The 19,720-nt window shown below is 38.8% G+C and overlaps 1 protein-coding gene across 1 annotated transcript in view; it reads left to right on the top strand.

Annotated features, from left to right (window-relative positions):
• LOC126267097 (transforming acidic coiled-coil-containing protein 1) overlaps positions 1-19,720 on the top strand; it is a 320,226-nt gene that overhangs the window by 184,427 nt on the left and 116,079 nt on the right. Inside the window, exon 5 of the mRNA XM_049971979.1 lies at positions 19,554-19,711. Coding sequence (XP_049827936.1) covers positions 19,554-19,711 — 158 coding nt within the window. The remainder of the gene's footprint in view (positions 1-19,553; positions 19,712-19,720) is intronic.

A 19,720-nucleotide genomic window follows, 5' to 3' on the forward strand; every position in this document is an offset into this window, starting at 1 on the left:
TGGCTATATTTTATTCCTATCTTGTATAGTACATATATAATATTATAAGCAGTCATTGAGAAGAATTTTTTCACTGTGATGGTTAACCTTGTAAGAGAGTCAAAATTTAGTTTAATAACTCCGGCTTCATCAAAGCACAACACAGACGAAAATTATTATTTTTCAGTTAATCGTTCAACACGGACAACATACTGTAGCCAAAATCAAAATGTAACGAAAAGTGTTTTCGGCATTTTGGAGCAATATTATGTAAACATCAAAGATATCTTTTGCAGCGATGCTGGTCCCGGCGGGAGGTTCGAGTCCTCCCTCGGGCATGTGTGTGTGTGTGTGTGTGTGTGTGTGTGTGTGTGTGTGTTAGGATAATTTAGATTAAGTAGTGTGTAAGCTTAGGGACTGATGACCTTAACAGTTAAGTCCCATAAGTTTTCATACGTATTTGAACATTTTTTTAGCTGCGAAATTGTGTAAAGCATCGGAAATGGCCTGCATGTTAATCCTTACAAATTTCCTGTTATGCGTAAGATAGTTACCATACCAGCATACATATGCTCGATTCTCCCGTGCCTATGGTTCCTGAACAGTAGTATCTTATCATTTGGATCTTCTGTTTCTCATTTCTTCTTATGAGACCTTACTCATTCTGTCACAGTAAACTCGCACCATGCGCGTCAGGAAGGCCACATTACGTTGAACTACCGTTTTGTTATAAATGGTGTTTTGTGCGCATTTGCACATCAGTATTATTTTTTTCACCTGGTAACGAAAACGTTTGAATTTATATTCGTGTCACTGCCTGACACTTTTTTTTTAAAATTTAGACAGTATGTTACAGTTTAAAAAATTGAAAGTGGTTTCTTATATAATTATTTCGGTATCTAGTTGTTTTGCTCTAAATGATTCACGCCGTAATTTTTGTTATTAATCGGTAGCATAGTTGTCTCATGATCTGTTCAACTAAGGATTTCTTAACATGTCATTCGACTCTGCTTTTACCTCTTAATAACTGCAACGAACAGGTGTAGTTTGACGCCGCGCATAATTACGTAGTGTAGTTATGTCACATGTTATCTATATAGATGTTAGTTACGGCCAGTTATTGGTCGAAATGTTCTGTTTGTCCTTTCAATATGTGCGTAAACCAGAAAGAAATGTAGATTCCACTGTCCCCGAAGCCACCGCGGCGCAGCTACACGAATTAAGCAATGTTTTCGTAACCGTTAGTAGCGTGCTTTATCGACACACTTGCAATGCGCAAGCGCCGCGCCGGTCACTCTTCAAGCCTGAACTCTTTGGACTAGTTCAGTTGACAGCTAGCTTGCTGAGTGACGGCTGCAGTAAATGGAGTGGGAATGAAGAACCATGGGGAATGTTTTCCACAAGGTAAGTCGCGCATGCAGATGTTACGGAAGATCAGGAGATTGCGCGCTGAACTGCAGCTGTCGGTGCGGATGTGACTGCACTGCACTGCGTTTCGCTGCAGTGTATTGCATTACGAGTGGTTTTTTTTGTTTCGGATTTGTATTGTCATCCGATTAAATGAGAAGGTAATGCGTTGCCTGCAGGTGGTGGCCCACAGAAAACACCAGTTATTAACATCTTCATTTTGACTTTATTTTATGCTGTTGAGTTTCTTAGATAAGCCTTACAGTCTACACAATCCGTTCTGACAGAAGAAACGCGCTAATTTCCATCGTGATTCTGCTAATTGATTCTTACTTTCTTCTCTGACAACACTGGATCTGTGTGACTTCGTGCTATAGAGTATAGCAGTAAGGGTGCTCCCTGTTTCCTCATAACGTTGATGGCATCCTGTGACGCATTGTTTCCTTAGCAGGCCAGCGTTCATATAAGTCCAACTTCCTTCCGTTCAAAGTATCGTTACACTCTTTTAATGGCGGGTAGACCACAAGGCATGAGGACACGTTCTGCTAGAGACAGGAATTCCTCGTCCTGTTCTTGCTTGCTTCACATGACTGATCATAGCGGACGAAAAAGTGCACCTCCAGCCGATTTCTCCGTCGCTACTATTCCAGAAACAGCAGGTGTATGACTTGACACTACAGTGTCTTTCACAGGGCAAGACAATGTTTTGTTTAGAATTTTTATAGTACTACGAACTACTTACGTTCTGCTAGCTAAGGAATCTGACACAATGTGTAAGGTATGGGCCACAGTCGTTTTGACAAAATGTTTGTTTAGGGAAACAGTTATTTACAGAAAACTTTAAGAAAAAAGTCAGAAATGACGCCGCGAGGATATTAACACATTGTAGTAGTGTGATCTACGACGATTTCTCTCCATCTCTTTGTTAAATAAGCCCAATCCCTCGTTGGTACTCGGCCGACAAGTATAAATATCCTACACTATGACGTGAAAAGTAGTTTCAACTCTGAATTTTATGTACGGAAATTAGCTTGCTGGTTACCTCTGTGTAGTTGCATGCCAAGAAATGTGGCAACTCAACACACTCGTGCCTCAAAGCTCATTAAAAATGAGAGAGAGAACATAAATATTGCCTGTTCTCTTTCAGCTGTGTTGCGAACCGTCGTGTTTATAATTTAATTACTAGCACCTACTGTTAAACTTTGCCTGTAATGTCTGAATTCATTTGAGAATAGACGTAGAATTAAAGGCTTGCCTGCTCAGCAGGCAATGAAACGTATTAATAATTTAATTCGTCGTATGATTCTAGTCAACAGAGGATAAACTGTTCTCTCTTGCTGAACTGAAACGAGTTTTAATAGCTGTTGTAGCTGAGAGAGAGAGAGAGAGAGAGAGAGAGAGAGAAAGAGAGAGAGAGAGAATATAAATATTGCCGTGTTTGTAACTAGTAAAGTCTCAAACATGGAGGAGGAGGAGGAGGAGGATCATTGTTGTGGGACAGGCGGAAGAAGTAGCACATTTTGCAAAGGAAAAATAAAACACGATCTTCTTATGGCGAAAGCAGTTGAAAGTACGCTTTTAGATGATTTCAATAGTTAATTTTTGCTTACACACAGTATTTTGAAAATATCGATTCCGAGGATTTTTGCATGTATTATCAACAATAGACGCGTCGAAGAATAATACTAACGAACGTTGCCTTCTACAGCAACTTTCGGAAGGGCATTTTTGAATGTTTACTGATTTGTCATTTGTTTTATTTGCTAAATTTTAGATTTGTTGAATTATGAGAAGATTTTTGTCTGCGTAGCCAGTGACAATTTTTTGTTTGTAGTATATGGATTTCAAGTGGGCAGATTCTGATACGACCGTATTTTCAAGAGAAATGGGGTTAAGACTCTTTTAGTTTGAATTTAAATGAATGATGTTTTTTGGACATCGTGTAAATTAACCATCGGAAGATATGTTAATTTCGTTCCAGTCGACTCCGCCCACGAGAGTTCATAAATAGTAACTTCTAGTAAGAGAGCAAATGAATTCATTCAGTAGTTAACACAGAAGATGCATGGCTTCGGTTAAATGTACAAGAGTCTTAAAGTCAGCCAGAGTTTGTTTCTATGAGCGATGTTCTAGAGCTGTGGACTACATACCGTTGAACGCAGAATCGGAAAGAAGAAGGCGCCTAGGTCTTTCTCTCCTGCACATTCTTTGCCCACAAACGAATTGGTACAAATAGAGCTTAGGACCAGTGGAAATGGAAACCTAAATAGGTATTATGAGCGTGCAACTAAAGACTGTCACACTTTTTACAATCACCACCCTACCCCAGTCCTCTATATCATCTTCAATTAATTATGTCTTTTTTATGCAGTTTCCCCTCGATCGCTGCTTCCAGTGTCAAACCAAATACACTGAATACCAACCTTTCCGTAAAGTTAGCCTGTGGCCATCCTTTGACTTGTGCTTCCTCGTTTGAGTTTTATCTGCATTTGATGATCAACATTTTACTGTGAAAGCACATAAGAAGTCTTTCACAATTTTTGCTTCAGTTTTCAAACGGAAGTTTTGATTTAGGCACGTTCCAGGAATTTCTGCCTGAAGTAGTGTATTTGTATTCCTCAGCACCGAAGTCTCATTTGCGGATTTTTGTAACTCTTTTTTAACTCGTTTGAAACTTGATTAACACTGGCAAGCTGTTTTAAATGAATTTTTTACTTCCGTTCTTAACCTTGTATATAAATTACTCGTATTGGCTCTTTAACGTCTCATATCATGATCAGAGGATTTTCCTATGTTCACTAATTCAGGTAATATGAACAGCCTGCTTCCTTAATATCCTTTCCACAAGTACAGTATCAGAAAATCTACTCGGGCACTTAAATTTTTAATACATAATTATAGTTATCATATAACAAAGTAAAATCAGACTGACTGACGTTACTGTTCTGCAAGATAGTTTACTACACTCATTCTGCAAGGTAGTGTTGATCGTAATACATCTGTTTACATAAAAGTCAATATCTTTACTTATTTCAGAATATCTTAAAGTATCATATCGCTTCCTTGCCCCTTTTTTTATTTTATTAATTTTTTTATTTAAAGGCTGAGAATCATTCAGTACAATCAAATTGCCAACACGACTGATCACAGGGTTCGTAATCGAATTTCATCATTTTTCACCTTCAAGGACAGTCGTTCTCCGTCGCAAGACCTTCGATCTGTTCCTTCATCTTATTTTAGCCTAGTGCAGTCCGGAACCTTAATTCAACACGTTTACTTCCCATCTTCCCGTGCATAACATCAGTTTTTATTAGAAGTAATTGGTTTTCAATTTTCCTACAGATTTCTTTCATCCATCTTGGTTTTACTTTCTTGCGCCTGTTGTTTTGATTTGTCGCTGTCTTTCGTTCGCATCCATTTAATGTTTATACCCTGCTTTCATTGATAGCATGCGTTGTTTTGCCATTTTGCTGTGTGTGTATGGGCCTCTGTGACTTCCAGCTTCACTGCTTCTTAAATGTCCCAACATTTTTTTCATCGATCACTAACCTCTAGATTTGTAGAATTTCCACTGTGCATAATTCATTTTTATTCATGAACTAATACAGTTTCTCTCAGACTCTGTTTATAATTTCATCCTGTTGTTCTCAGCTGTTACATATTCGCACCCTGTCCGAGTTCGGTAGTCATGTTGGAAACACATTTCACGTCCTGCTTCTACCATTGTGTTTTAAAAAGGAAGCCACTAACTATACTAGTTAGATCAGCTAGTTATCACAAGGAGGATATGAGCTGCATCCGTACCTGTACCTCTGTGTACATTTCATTTCAGTGTTTCGGTCAAATAATTTATGTTCCTTAAGAGCTTGTTCGTTGTTTAGCTCTTGCTATCCATGAAGACCCTTCGTAGCGTCCTTATTGTGCGAGTTCCCTTCTTTGTGCTGAGCGCTACTTACATACTAGAGGAAAGAGAGGAAATTTTTGTGCAGTGATATGGGTAAGGCCGTGAATAAAAGTCCCAACTGGTGGAGTGTGGGCGAGTTGGTTAGGCTGCATTTAAAGGTAATTTTTTATGTTTTTCTTGTATAACATGAAAACTGAGAATTCTAGGGAATATAATTCTCAATACAAAATTAAACTACATAAAATCTCATACAAAGAAGGTCTTATTATTTTTTCGCTCTCTAAGACTAATAGTTTCCACGTTGCAGGGAATGGAAAAGTCGCAGATTATTGAAAATAGTGTTTAATGGTATAAAATTTGTGTTTGTCAAATGAAGTGCGTTAAAAATATTGTTTGGAGCAGTAGAGTCATATCAACAGTAGCAATAGCACCAACGCATTTTTCGTAACGCGCATCTCATTATAGGGGAGCTGAAGGCAGTTTATGCCCGCCCTACAAAAAGTTGAAAAAAATAATCCTTAATGGTTGTTGACTTTTACCCTCAGCATGCGTTTTAGATACATATTGATGTGTAACAAAGATCCTGAACATGAAAATATTGGATATGATGTTCGTTAGGGAAAGTGGCATCTACTGCTTAGACTTAAATTTTTGTGCTAACTTTAAATGAAAAATTACAACATTTATGAAATCTGGTGGACTAATTCTTTAAAATAATAATTATTTTCAAAATAACTGACTAGTTTACAATATTTTCGAAAGGTGGGCATATAATATCCCCGCTCTTGGTATTGCAAGGGTTAAGTGATAGATTGTATTTTGGATCTGTAACGGGGAGAGGGGCGGTGAGACAGAAATGCGAGATACGATACGTCACTGGATTGCGGTCAGCACTTCCTTCTTCATGGGACTGCAAACTGGAGAGAGTGCAGGTGATTGCTCACTCTGCCCCACGACAAGCAACTACAGGGTGTTAGACAAAAATACCAATCGCTCGCGCCATGTGAATGGGAGGCGTCGCAGTGCGCAAAAGTGCCCCGGGGACTGGAGTGGCTAGAGATGGTTTTTATTTTCCACATAGTGGATTAACACTGCATTGAATGCGGATATGAGTTAGTAACACTAATGCAAGAAACTCGGAATCTACGTAAATTTCTGCACACCGCTACAGAAGAAATTCATTTCTAGTCGTCCTGTAAGGATGCTGTAACGTTCCTCTGTCAAAGGCAGGTTCCTCCACCACAACCACTACTGGGGTTTTAGTTTATAGACAGACTAAAACTTCCTAGCATTTCCTGTCCAGTTTCCATAGGTGAGTACACAAAATAACTTGGCCGAGTTCGTGTTTATGTAGTGTAGTTATTTTCAATTCAGTACACATCTGCACACGGAGCTTTTGAATAGCATACATTCTTATAAGTACTATGTTTCAGCAATATGTGTGATGTTGACAGTGGCGTGAAATTGCACGGCTTTACAATAAGACGTAAGGCCTTGCAATTGCATTGCAGTTATTTGGTGGTGAATAATTAATGAATTATGGAGAGTTAATTCAATTCACTTCACTCACTGTTAAATGTGGCATGCATGTCATCCATTTTGGAATCGCTTGCACATGTAACGTGGAGTTACTTATACATCCACAGTATATCTTACAAAGAGCTATGTGTTTGATGGAATAGGACCTATCATTATCAAGTGCAGAACAGTAATCTGATGTAACCCATTGCCTGACTTAGACGCTGAAATATCTGAATTTCTACGTTGAAATATCTGATTTTCTATAACACCTAGGTGTCCTAATTCTGTTCCAGAGGGATACAGTTTAAGCCTCCGGGCCTCTTCAGGTCTTGGAAAGGCTGAGGCTGTGGTTATGCATTTGATACCCCTCATGTTGTGAAAAGTGTTCCAACCAGTGGCCTGGAGACAAAGAAATTGCCATTGTCGAATTCATTGATCGCATTACCCTTGTGACAGTGCAGTAAAATGTTGACAGGTCCAGGTGTTGAGTTATTATGTAAAAACTCCTAGACCTGTCAACATGTTTTCGGCAATAGTGATTTCATTGTGTACACTACCACTAGCTGGAATGCTTTTTACAGCACGGGTGTATCAAATCCATTTTCCTAACGTCTGAAGAGGCCCAAAGGGTAAATTGTCTCCCTCTGCAACAGAAGTAGATTATCTAGGTGTTATGGAACTTCAGACAACTCAACGTCAAGCAATGTATTACAGCAGATCACTGTTTTATACGTCAACATAATCAGTCCCAACCCATCAGACATACTCACACCACCTTTAGAGATATACTGTGGATGTGTGATGACTGGATCCACTCAGTGCAGCCCACTTTACAAGTGGTGAAATGGATGAGATGTATTCAGTATGCAGTAACACATTTAACATTGAGACCAAGTAACTTTTTGGTCATTCCTTATTATTCACCACCAAGTGACTACAGTAATATCACAGAGCTGTATAATATGTTGCCAATGATAGACAACATCAAGGTGCCACATTTAAAATGTCTACCTCTTTCCCACCAACACTACAGACGTCATTGACGCCATCACACTTATTGGTAGTATCTCATCTACTAGCATAAGAGGAGTTGGAGAGATAGAAATGTAAACTAAAAATTGAGCAGCAGCACAGCACTTTTTTTAATAAGAAAATTTTCTTTATATACTTATGCACCAAGTGCAAAACATAAACAATTTATAAGAATTAAGTACCTTCACCAAAATTATTTTTGCACTTTATCCAATAGTTTTACGTTAAACAGTACTTTTAAGTAAAGAATTCCTTTTCTTGTAGTAAACTGTTCCACTTCTTTCATTGTACCATATGATAATTAATCACTTGTTTAAGATGGCAACACATGAATCTTACAAAATGGCCTTTCGGAAATCTATATATTCCTCGCACCAGTGCCACTAAACCACAGTGGGCTGGTTAATTTTCAAGTCTTGAACTATTCTTGTTCAAATTATATTAATCTTGCATATAAATATAGGATGTTGGTATTTGTAATGGTGGAGACAGGAGCTATTAAATTTCAAGCAGTACCCGGTGGGAGAAGTTGCCTCTTTGGAAGAAAGCTACAGTTGCCATACAGGTTGACTAATAAAGAATTTCCCCTCTAACAGTGTAGAACTGAGTGCAGAGTTTACATGATGTGTACATATGCATTCCTTGTGTTAGTGTCATTGGTAACTAATTTAGTCATATCTGTATTCCATGTAGTGCATACAGACCTTGTGGAAAATTGACATCTACCGACATGTCTGCACACTTCATTGCCAATGATTCAAAAGGCACGCAGGGAAGGTGTTTAACTTTCTGAAACACTCTTTATTTGCTTCTTGTCACATAATGGGGTTGTTATAATGGACAATCTCTTCAGTGCATGACAACAATCTGTTGACCTGCCTTCTGTCATGCTTCTATTACTCACCCCTCGATCTTGTTACACTCCTAAAACACAATTTATCCCTAAGTAGAGCTGTATTGCTTGGATGTAATACAAATATTTAACATTTGTTCTTAACCTACACCATTTAATGGTAACAAATTTTATACCGTAAAACAGTATTTTTAATAATTTGCCATTGACCATCCACCACAGTGTGGAAACTATTAGTCTTAGAGCAACATTGAAGAGGACCTTTTCTGTAGGAAATCTGATGTAGTTTGATTATGTCCTGGGAAAAAAATTCACCAATTCGAGTTAGTAAAGAAACATCTAAAAAAGTGACCTTACCCCCTTCCGCTCACACCCCACTGATGGTGATTTTTAGTATGTTGTTCATAGAACTTCTTCATGCATTATACAAACATTTATGACTACTTGAATTTTGCTCCCAATTTTCCTTTGGTGATGGTTAGTGAAGGCAGGTAGTGAGTTATGCTTGGATAGCCTAGACGATAGATAACTAGCCTGCCAGGAAGTTTCAGTGTTGGGGTCATGCTTCGTACTCCACATTTGACTGTAGTAAGTGCCACTATAACTAGCTGAGAAAGGATGAAGGAAAGAATGGTCATACCAACTCCAATCTACATCCATACTCTGCAGATCACTGTGAATTGCATGGCAGGAATATTTTTGTAGTGTCTCATATTAGGGTTTCTTACCATTCATTTTGCGTATGGGATGCAAGGAGAATGGTCTAATCTTATTGCGCGCTTCCTATGGGAATTATATGTAGAGTGTAGTAATATGTAGAAATTTTTTATTGAAAAATTTACTGTAATTGTAAAACTGGCTAATTCCAGATCATAGCGAGCAGTCTGTTACGATCCATGATACGTGCACATCTACATTACTAAACAGTTAACCCGGGGCCGGTCCCAATTGCAGGTCTAGCTATTGGCTTCCACGGGCACCAAAAATTTGATTTTTAGTAATTCACAAGGTTATTGATAGGTGATTTTCAGAATTTCACACGGTCATTGATAAAAGTTTTAAATTCTGTTCTAATCTAATCATTGAGAGCTATAATGTAATTAAAGATTTAATGCAATAATCTAGTATTACAGTTAAAAACTGCATATAGGTCTTGAAGCAATGTAAACTCATGGCGTGCAAATTTCCCCGATTATATTCTTTGAAATTAGAGCACTTCACGTCTCCCAAAAATCTTTGCACCATATTCCAAGCCATTACGGAATTTTTTCTTGTTAACACTCACCATAAATCGATGTTCTTCGCTGTTCATAAAGTAAAACTTCTGCATCAGGCATGACGTATTAATTTATTACTTTTTTTTACTACGAACTCTGTTCGTAACACATTTTGCAGACGGTGTCCACATATACGACTGAACGTATCTAGAAAATTACGTTATTGTACGACACGTAATTCTTGAGATATTACAGTTTTAACATGGGAATTCGAATCTTTAACGAATCGGAAGCGAGGATTTACTGGTAACGAGACAAAACCAAGATGTCCTCAGAGGTTTGCCACTTTTCAGACAAACTCGTCACTACACGTGCTGCCCTTCTTTGTATGCATTAATATCCGGCTGGATCACCTTTGATAATGCGCTATCATGTGTATAACAATCTGAGGGTTTGAGGATGCTCCAACTTGGCGCCTTAAATTACTTTTCTGGATGTCGATAATTGTTTAGGAAGTTATCAGTCCACGTGTTCTACAGTTGTCACTCAGAATACAGATTTAACTGTTTTTAATGTCATGCGATGAGGGACACCCATACACAGGGGCTAGAGAGCGCCGCCCCTACATTCGCCTCTCCGCCCCTAGCTCTTAAGGAAAGGAAAAAATACAGTATAGTCAAGTTTTTTGTTTAAAGAAAATGAGTTGAAAGTCGGTATTAGGTTTTTTACAGGGTCGCAGCTGGAACTTTTTATGGCTACTTATAAGTCGCCATTCGTCTTCCAAAGTATTAAAAATACACCACACACCCAGTCCCCCCCCCCCTCCCCCCCACACACTAAAAGCTATTGGCGCTTTTTCTTATAATAGATATTCTGACAGTCAAACGTTTCATTCTTGTAATAACGGTTGCATAAGTTGAAACAGTATTAGGTGGCACAATTAAGACTTTCAGGAAAAGGACGTGTTAAGAGTTTTATAGATGCAGATACAATGTATTTTTTGTAAGATTTGCAGACAGTGCCGAAGTTCGGGGAAAATGCTTTCTAGTGATCACCTTCTCTCTTGCCAACAAAGGTAATTGTTTGGGGAAGACAATCCAATCATCAACCTTCAACAATGCGTTGAAAGAAAGCTTACTTAACGGAACGTCAAACTAATTCATATTCTCGGAAGCAGCACAATTTTATGTTGGAAAGATTTGACGTGAAATACTCATCGTAAGAATGTCTTTACGCAGAACTGGCAACAACGCCGTGTATAGTAGCTTGTCTGGTGTCCGTAGTGTTTAACACAGCTGTTTCTGTGATGTCTGTTAGAGTCTATTAATAACGCACCGCGAAAATGAAACGGCCGGCGCTTTACACGCGGTTTCCGGTCAATTTTCATGACGTGAACATGTTTAAGACACGGCAATGAACTTAGGAGATGGTTGGAAGAAACCTAGGTGGCTTTTGAAATTGAAAGTAAGGCCACAAACAGACTAATTTAAAGATCCACACATGAGTGTGGATTTAAGTTTCCGAATCGCGCCGTGTCAAATACAAGAGTCTAGTATACAGGCTGTTTGTGTTGCCATTTTTTGAAGTATTATCATCGATATAGCTTTCGCAGTTGCTGTTATGTGTGATTTTAGAGTGTCTACTGCCGGTGAAAGTAGCACATTGTCTAATACGGTTTAAGTTCATCGATGTATGTGTTTATATGGTTCCCGCACAAAGCCACGTCGCTGCATTTAGATATCGACTGTGTGACTCAATTATTGTCATTTGGAAGGCGGAAGGAAACGACTAGAACTCACTCCCTAGGAGACAATTCTTACCATATATCACGTGACATATTTCACTGATTTAGCAATAAATACCTCATAAAATATGTATAAAAGATGATCTCTAAATAAGGAATCCCAAAACAAAAATGAATGCCTCTCATAAGAGTTCATTTGGGCAATGACGCTAAATGCTTGAAAAATTTTAGAGACGCACATACTGTCCAAAGAATTTTTGAGTGTGGAACAGGAAGTTTTGATGAACCAAACCACAAAACGAAGAGGAATTGTGCCAAAGCCAACTAGAGAAAGCAAATATGAAAGGGTTCACCACCTTACCAAATAAACTGACAGTAGTTTTGCCTCTATATCAGTTACTAGGATGCAAGTAACATACTGATATAATTTGGAAAAAAGCAATTGTTTCGCCAAAATCCACAAAAATGAGAATTCATGCGTGCATTTGTAATTGCAAATAAAGATATTACAACGAATTTTTTCGTGTGTTAAGGCGCAATGTACACACAGGTGTTCATTCAGTTATTCAAATACTGTTGTTGTTGTTGTCTTCAGGGTCTTCAGTCCTGAGACTGGTTTGATGCAGCTCTCCATGGTACTCTACCCTTGCAAGCTTCTTCATCTGCCAGTACCTACTGCAACCTACACCCTTCTGAATCTGTTTAGTGCATTCATCTCTTGTTCTCCCTCTATGATTTTTACCCTCCACACTGCCCACCAATACTAAGTTTATGATCCCTTGATGCCTCAGAACATGTCCTACCAACCGATCCCTTCTTCTGGTCAAGTTGTGCCACAAATTTCTCCCCAATCCGATTCAATACCTACTCAGCCGGCCGCGGTGGTCTCGCGGTTCTAGGCGCGCAGTCTGGAACCGTGCGACTGCTACGGTCGCAGGTTCGAATCCTGCCTCGGGCATGGATGTGTGTGATGTCCTTAGGTTAGTTAGGTTTAAGTAGTTCTATGTTCTAGGGGACTGATGACCACAGCAGTTGGGTCCTATAGTGCTTAGAGCCAATACCTACTCATTAGTTATATGATCTACCCACCTAATCTTCAGCATTCTTCTGTAGCACCACATTTCAAAAGCTTCTATTCTCTTCTTGTCCAAACTAGTTATCGTCCATGTTTCACTTCCATACATGGTTACGCTCCATACTAATACTTTCAGAAACGACTTCCTGACACTTTAAATCTATACTCGATGTTAACAAATTTCTCTTCTTCAGAAACGCTTTCCTTTTCATTGCCAGTCTACATTTGGTATCCTCTCTACTTCGACCATCATCAGTTATTTTGCTCCCCAAATGGCAAAATTCCTTTACTGTATAATATAAAATTTGAAAAATTGTGTTACTTCGAGCTCAGTTGCAGAAAAAAGCAGTGAAACATTTTTCCCACTCTTAGTTTAATATCGGGACCGAAGGGGGTAAACGGCATTTTTTTTTTTTTTTAATGTTGTGTACTGGCGTGCGTTTACGGTTCCTTTTATAAAAGGAAATCTATCGAGGGAGTCTAGCTCACTGTGCGATCACCATCATACCAGAATTGTCACTACTTCAATATAGAGCTTTCTGTTTACATTTAGCGCTATAACTGGAATTTTAATATTATACATATTTGCCATGTTTTTACACATTTATTTATTAGTAACATACTTGTGATTTTCCTGAAAATGTGTTGAAAAATACCAAGACATTGTATTAAAGAGTAAATATTGTAGGATTAATTATATATATTTACAAGTGCTAGATGATGAGGTACTGTGCTGCGAATCAATCCTTTGAATGTGTAAGGGGCGTTCAAAAAGAAAAGAGCCGAAGGCAAAATTACAAAAACCAGTACTTGTATGTTAGAAGTACCGACCCTGGTTGTTGAGACACTTGCCCCACTGCGACACAAGGCGGCAGTCTCGAAAAATTCTCGGGGCTGCGATGTTAACCAGTTCCGCACGTACAGCAGGGCATCGACGTCCGAGGTGAATCGTTTGCCCCTATGCTGACGTTCTTCTTTGACCAAGATTCACTTGGTGCAGCACGGGACATCAGTGAATGCTCAGTGTTAAACGCAAACATTGACAACCCTTTGCCAAGCGGTCAAATCAGAACGAGTAGGCAGTCTCACCCATGTGGTCGTTCTGCTCCATACGAGCAACACAGTCGCGGCACTCCTGCCGAAATTCAAATGGAGGTTCTCGGCCACCCTCCATAGAGTTCGGACCGCTCTCCCTGTGATTCGGCAATTTCTGGTTCCCTTAAAAAGGCTCTGAGGAGGAGCAAACGATTCACCTCGGACGACTACGTTCAGCTGTACGTGCGGAACTGGTTAACGTCACAGCCCCGGAAATTTTATGAGACAGCCATTCACCACCTTTTGTCACAGTGGGACAAGTGTCTCAACAGCGAAGGTCAAAACTTCCAACATACGAGTACTGTTTTCTGTAATTATGCCTCCGCTTCGATTCTTTTTGAACGCCCGTTACATGTACATTATGAAGAATGTTCATCTGCAGATTTATGAATATCAGTATGACCTATTTCCGCGTTTTGTAGATATTTCCGAACCATTGTGCTTATTGGAAGCATTACCACGACATTATTGCTAGTAGTGATGAAGAGTGATTATGTGCAGTTAATATTGTAAGTTTCCAAAAGGATAGATGAAGTTAAAAATACTAAAGAATTTTCGCCCAGAAAAATTTGAAACTGTGCCCAGATAATTCGCAGAAGAAATGTTTCGACGATGTGTGTGTGTGTGTGTGTGTGTGTGTGTGTGTGTGTGTGTGTGTGTGTGTGTGTGTGTTTATTGGTAGTGTTATTAATTTATTGAGCTCAGAATTTTTTCACATATATTTTATTTATTTATTTATTTAACCTGGCAAGATTAGGGCCATCAGGCCCTCTTACATCTAACCAGGCATTCTACTTATTTTACAGTCATATGTTTTAGTAGGCATGTTAAACTACATCTAATACAAAAAGTGAGATAAACAATTAGGAAGGTACACCTCGAAAAATACATTATTGAAGAGAGAGATTTTAGATAGGAGTGCTGGCAGCAGGGAGTATGAGGGAGACTCATGGTGAAGGGAGGAGAAGAATAGAGAGACATGATGAAACATAATTAAGGAAAATATAAAGGAAAAGGAGACTGCGTGGCTAATAGAGATAGATGAAGAGGAAGGCATCTCAGGAGCAAGATAGGAGACGCTAGCTTTGCTATTTGACAGATGAGAGGATTGGCGTTGCACATTAATTTTGTGGAGAATTTTATGCGGATGATAGTAGGAAATGCTTCAACTTCTTCTTAAAAGCAACAGGAGATTGAATTTTCCTCAAGGTAAGGCGCAGTTTGTTCCAGAGGCGGACAGCGGCAACTGAGAAGGAGTTTGCAAAAGTTTTTGTTTTGTGAGTGGGCACAGTTAGGATACCAGATAAGAGTGACCTCGTGTTTCGATTATGATGGCATGACAGGTTTTTAATCTCTGAAGCTAGGTGCTGGGGTGCTTGCGCGATGAGGTTTCGGTGAAGTAGACATAGAGTGTGGTAGTCACGCAGTTTGTCCGGCCGCAGCCACCCTAGCTCGGAGTATGAAGCACTAACATGATCATATCGGTGAATGTTGCAGGTGTAACGCACACAGGCATTCATGGTTAGCTCTAGCCGTCTTTTGTTTTCACTACTCATGCCTTGTTGAATCACATCACAATAGTGGAGGTTCGGTAGAACGAGTGCTTGCACGAGCTGGCGTTTCAAGTCCTGTGGGAATATGTTCCGAAACTTTTTGAGAGCATAGAGACAAGCAGACGTCTTTCGGCACACTGCGACTGTATTCTGCGCCCAGTTGAGAATGCTCGTCCAAAGTTACACCCAAGTTCTTCACTGTTTTCTGATATGGTATTGGAGTACCTTCGAGCAGAATAGGTGGCAGCCGTTCTCGGAAATCTGAACTTATTAATTTCTGATGGGCTATTAAGATTACTTGCGTCTTTTTTGCATTTAATTTAAGCCCCAGATTTTTCGCCCATGTCACTATTGAAGACAGATCATCATTCGTCAGAGCGATTGCAGTGTTTACGTCTTCAGGTCTGACGCTTAGGTAGAGCTGGAGCTCGTCGGCATAGAAATGATGTTTACAGGAGGACAAAACCGACGAAATATCCTTGACATATAAAGAAAACGGAAGTGGTCCTAAGACTGATCCTTGTGGCACTCCCGAAGAAACATGTTTCCAGGAAGATTTTTCATTTGCGCAGACAACACATTGCTGTCTGTCTTTTAAGTAGCTTTCAAACCATCTCATTGCACTATCAGAGAAATTAAGCTGTTGCATTTTTCTGAGTAATATGTCAAAGTTAAGTGTCAAAAGCTTTGCTGAAGTCCAGTAGCGTCAATATTGTTGCCTTTCGATTGTCGATGGCATATTTCAGGTCATCAGTTACTTTAATTAGAGCAGTGTTTGTGCTGTGATGTTTACGGAAACCGGATTGAAATTTGTCATATAGACTGAATTCATGCAAGTGTTCAGTGATTTGCTCATGAAAAATATATTCAAGAACTTTGGAAACAGCAGGCAGTATGCTAATTGGTCGGTAATCACTAGGCAGGTTGCGGGTTTTCGATCTTAGGGATGGGTCGAATTATGCTTCTTTTCCATTTTATTCTGTAATATAGTAACAATTCCACATAGAATGCGCAAAATAAATGCAGTAAATAAAAATATCGTAAACTAGTCTATTACAAATGGAAAAATTAATAACAGAATTGATGAATAATAATGGATGAGCGTAATTCGATGGTTTGGTCTGTGCCATAGCTCCCATTCGGTGGTGTTCGAGGCCCATAGATACCCAGTGAAGACGCCATAATTCGTTAAAACAGATTCCGCCATACGATCAAGTGATGTAAAAGACCAGTAAATAGGGGTGGTTGTCCCTTCTTTTCTCATACAATAACTAGCGGCATTTTAACTGTGACATTTGTCGCTGACAGGTGAATTCTCACTAAAATTCCTCTCTTCATAGGTCGAAACCAAGTTCATTGTTGATATTCAGTGCAAATTGCTAAGATGGGTATGAAATTCATATACCGTACCTAATCCTCAGTACCTTTGATCAGGATCAGTGTGTGCACTTGTGTTAATAACCTTCAAAATTTGCACAGCTGACAGTCACGCCATTTGGAAGCAAAACCCTGCTTTGTTCTTCACTCCAAAAGGTTTTAGTGCGACACTAGCTTTTTGACAGACATCTTAGGCATTGCAGTAAAGGCAGCACAAAATGTTGGCAGTTTCAACGCTGCACAGAACCGATTACGACGGAAAAACCGAGTATCCTACAGCTCCCCATATGCTACCCAGATCGACATTTGAAGTGATGCAAATATTCCCCCTTTGGGGACGAGCTCAGTAAGAAACGCGAGAAAATACCAAAGAAAATGTTACTAATCTTACGTGCACTGATAATGTTACCAATAAAAATATTGCATAGCAAAAATTAATACAGCAAGATCGACGATGAGGTTTTGTCTCTTGAAAAAGTGATTTCGGTTTAGAAAGGTCGATGTTTTGGAAGCAAAACAGTCTAGCGGAAGCCCAAAGGATCCGCGGTGAACAGACTCTACTGCTATGTCAAAGCGCAGAAAAAATGCAGACAAAAATTCTACGATACTGTTTGTTTTGAAGTGAACGTATTGGATATAAAAACTAGTTTAAAAAATTAAGTCTTTCTTCATGTATTCTGTTATTGTCACTAGGAAACAAAGCATCAATAGAGTTAAATATCCCTACAGCGAGACTGATTACGAAAAATAGAAGAAATGGACTTGGGCATACCTTCCAATCGTAGGTATTCAAAGTTGTTTCAGTACCGTGCGTTTTATTTGTAGAATAATACGTTAACGCTCAGTGCTTCTTTACAATACGACGAGAAATAAGTGTTTCTCTTTTTGTTTCAATGAACTTGAATTCGTGTTCCGTTCGGACTGGCCTCATGTTTATCTTTACATTCACCCATCGTCGCTTGTGGGCCCAACTAATTTTTGTAAGTTTTTAGTTTGAAGTTTTTCCTTATTAACGACTGCGGTGTGATTTAAGGCGTTAATTTTTCTCATTTGCTTCATAAAAAAGGACTCTTGTATTATGCTCACAGGATATTACTTGCCATGTTTCCATCTATGGATGCCGAAAATATCCACGAATATTGCTCTTATTGTTATTGCATTGATAAAATAACTACCCGCTAGACAGAAATCTGTGTCCATTCTGTGAAAAGAATTGGGGCAACTTAGTCGTGCATTGTTGAATAACCCCCCCCCCCCCCTTTTTTTTAGGTGGACGGATGCGTAATATGTTTTCTTTTGAAAATCTTCGTATTGTTTAGCATCTGTTTGACTGTCACAAATGGTGCCATCTCAGATGTTTGAATCGTAGTTATACAGTTTTAATACTGACGAATTTCAGCCTTTTCATTTCGAATTGCAGCTTTTACAGACCATTTACGTCATTCGTAGTACCGCGCTTTGGCCCACGCAGTTCGTGATGATCGCGTTATATTTGGAGCGCTGCGCCACTCCGTCTTACAGACTAGCCAAATTTTGCGAACATCGCAGAGGATGGATTTCATTACTAAATTATTGCAGCGGAAATCACCAAAGGTAAAAAAAAGTATGCGCCTCGTGATATTTCTGTTCATCATGATAAAGTTGTCAGTTACTCTTAACACTTTGTCGTGTGTTGTCGAAAGTGATAAACGTTGCGTCTTCAAGTTCCATTCCGTAGATAGACGTAAATAAGGGAGATTAATATTTTAAGTATGTTATCCCGCGTAATAGCATACAATCGAATGACTGACCTCGGAAATTCTTACAAAGAAATACTAAAGAAATTTTGAATAATTATTTAGAACGTCACAGCGTGGGTAATGGAAGGCATTGTCATAATTTGGCTCAGTGCCGTTATCCAGTATTTCAGTGTAGCATATCTGGAGTAATTACAATGCAAGTGTCATCCTGTGTTGGTGCTTAACGCTCAACAAGAATTCTCTTCAGTTACTACTTCTGGTAGAAATAACATTGTCATTATTCATTTGCGACATACAAATGCTTTGCTGTCAGCAGTATCCTAATTGAGTACAATACAGTAACGTGAAAATGATTTGCAGAAAGCAGGATAGCAATGAAATATTTCAGTCAGCTATCCTATTTTGTATTTGCTGAACACCTAATAATACAAAACTCATCTATGCTGTGGTAAAGTTTTGACCACCACCCGTTTTCAGACCATCCACTGTTGTAATTGATGTTCCTAATAGATTGTCCACTATGCTAGTTGTGTGTTTGCATGTTAATAAAGCTTCTACCTGTGTGATAAAAGGACTGTCAGTAAATATATTGCTGGGTTTAATTAGTAGTGCTTTTCAGTTAATAATGAGAAAAATCTTTTAGCTTAAAGTCTTTAACTGAAATTTATTGTAGAGTATGGCTAGGAAAATGAGAGACTAAATTTGTGACCTGGTAAATTTTAGAGAAAAACACCCATATAACATTGTGTTGTCTGTTAGTGGAGTGCTCCACTTTTGTTGTTTAATTAATAAAAACAATTAAAGGTCATATGTTGAAGATTGTTGCTTGGTATGGTATGTGTGAAAATCTGTTAGATAAAGATTTTTTTTTATCATAATATATCAATGACATCAGTAACAAACTATTAAATTTATGTCTTAAGTTTTTTATGTGGGTCAGTTACTGTTGTTCCTGTACACTCCTCTCCCTTGTGATTGTGGTGGTATGTTTACAGTATTTATTACCATGGTGCTATATAACCACATTAATACCTTGCTTTCTTTAATCTAATTGTAGCAGGGTGGATGTGGCAACAACAATTCAGTTGCATCAACTCCTGTGACCTGTTTAGATCAACAACTGCCTGTGACAACTCAAACTTCAGAGTGTGAATTACCAGTTCAATTCACCAGAGAATTTGTGGAAGAACTTATTGAAAACGTCCAGTGTGTTGGGTAATTTAT

Source organism: Schistocerca gregaria, chromosome 4 (genome assembly GCF_023897955.1).
Source record: "Schistocerca gregaria isolate iqSchGreg1 chromosome 4, iqSchGreg1.2, whole genome shotgun sequence".
Classification (NCBI taxonomy): domain Eukaryota; kingdom Metazoa; phylum Arthropoda; class Insecta; order Orthoptera; family Acrididae; genus Schistocerca; species Schistocerca gregaria.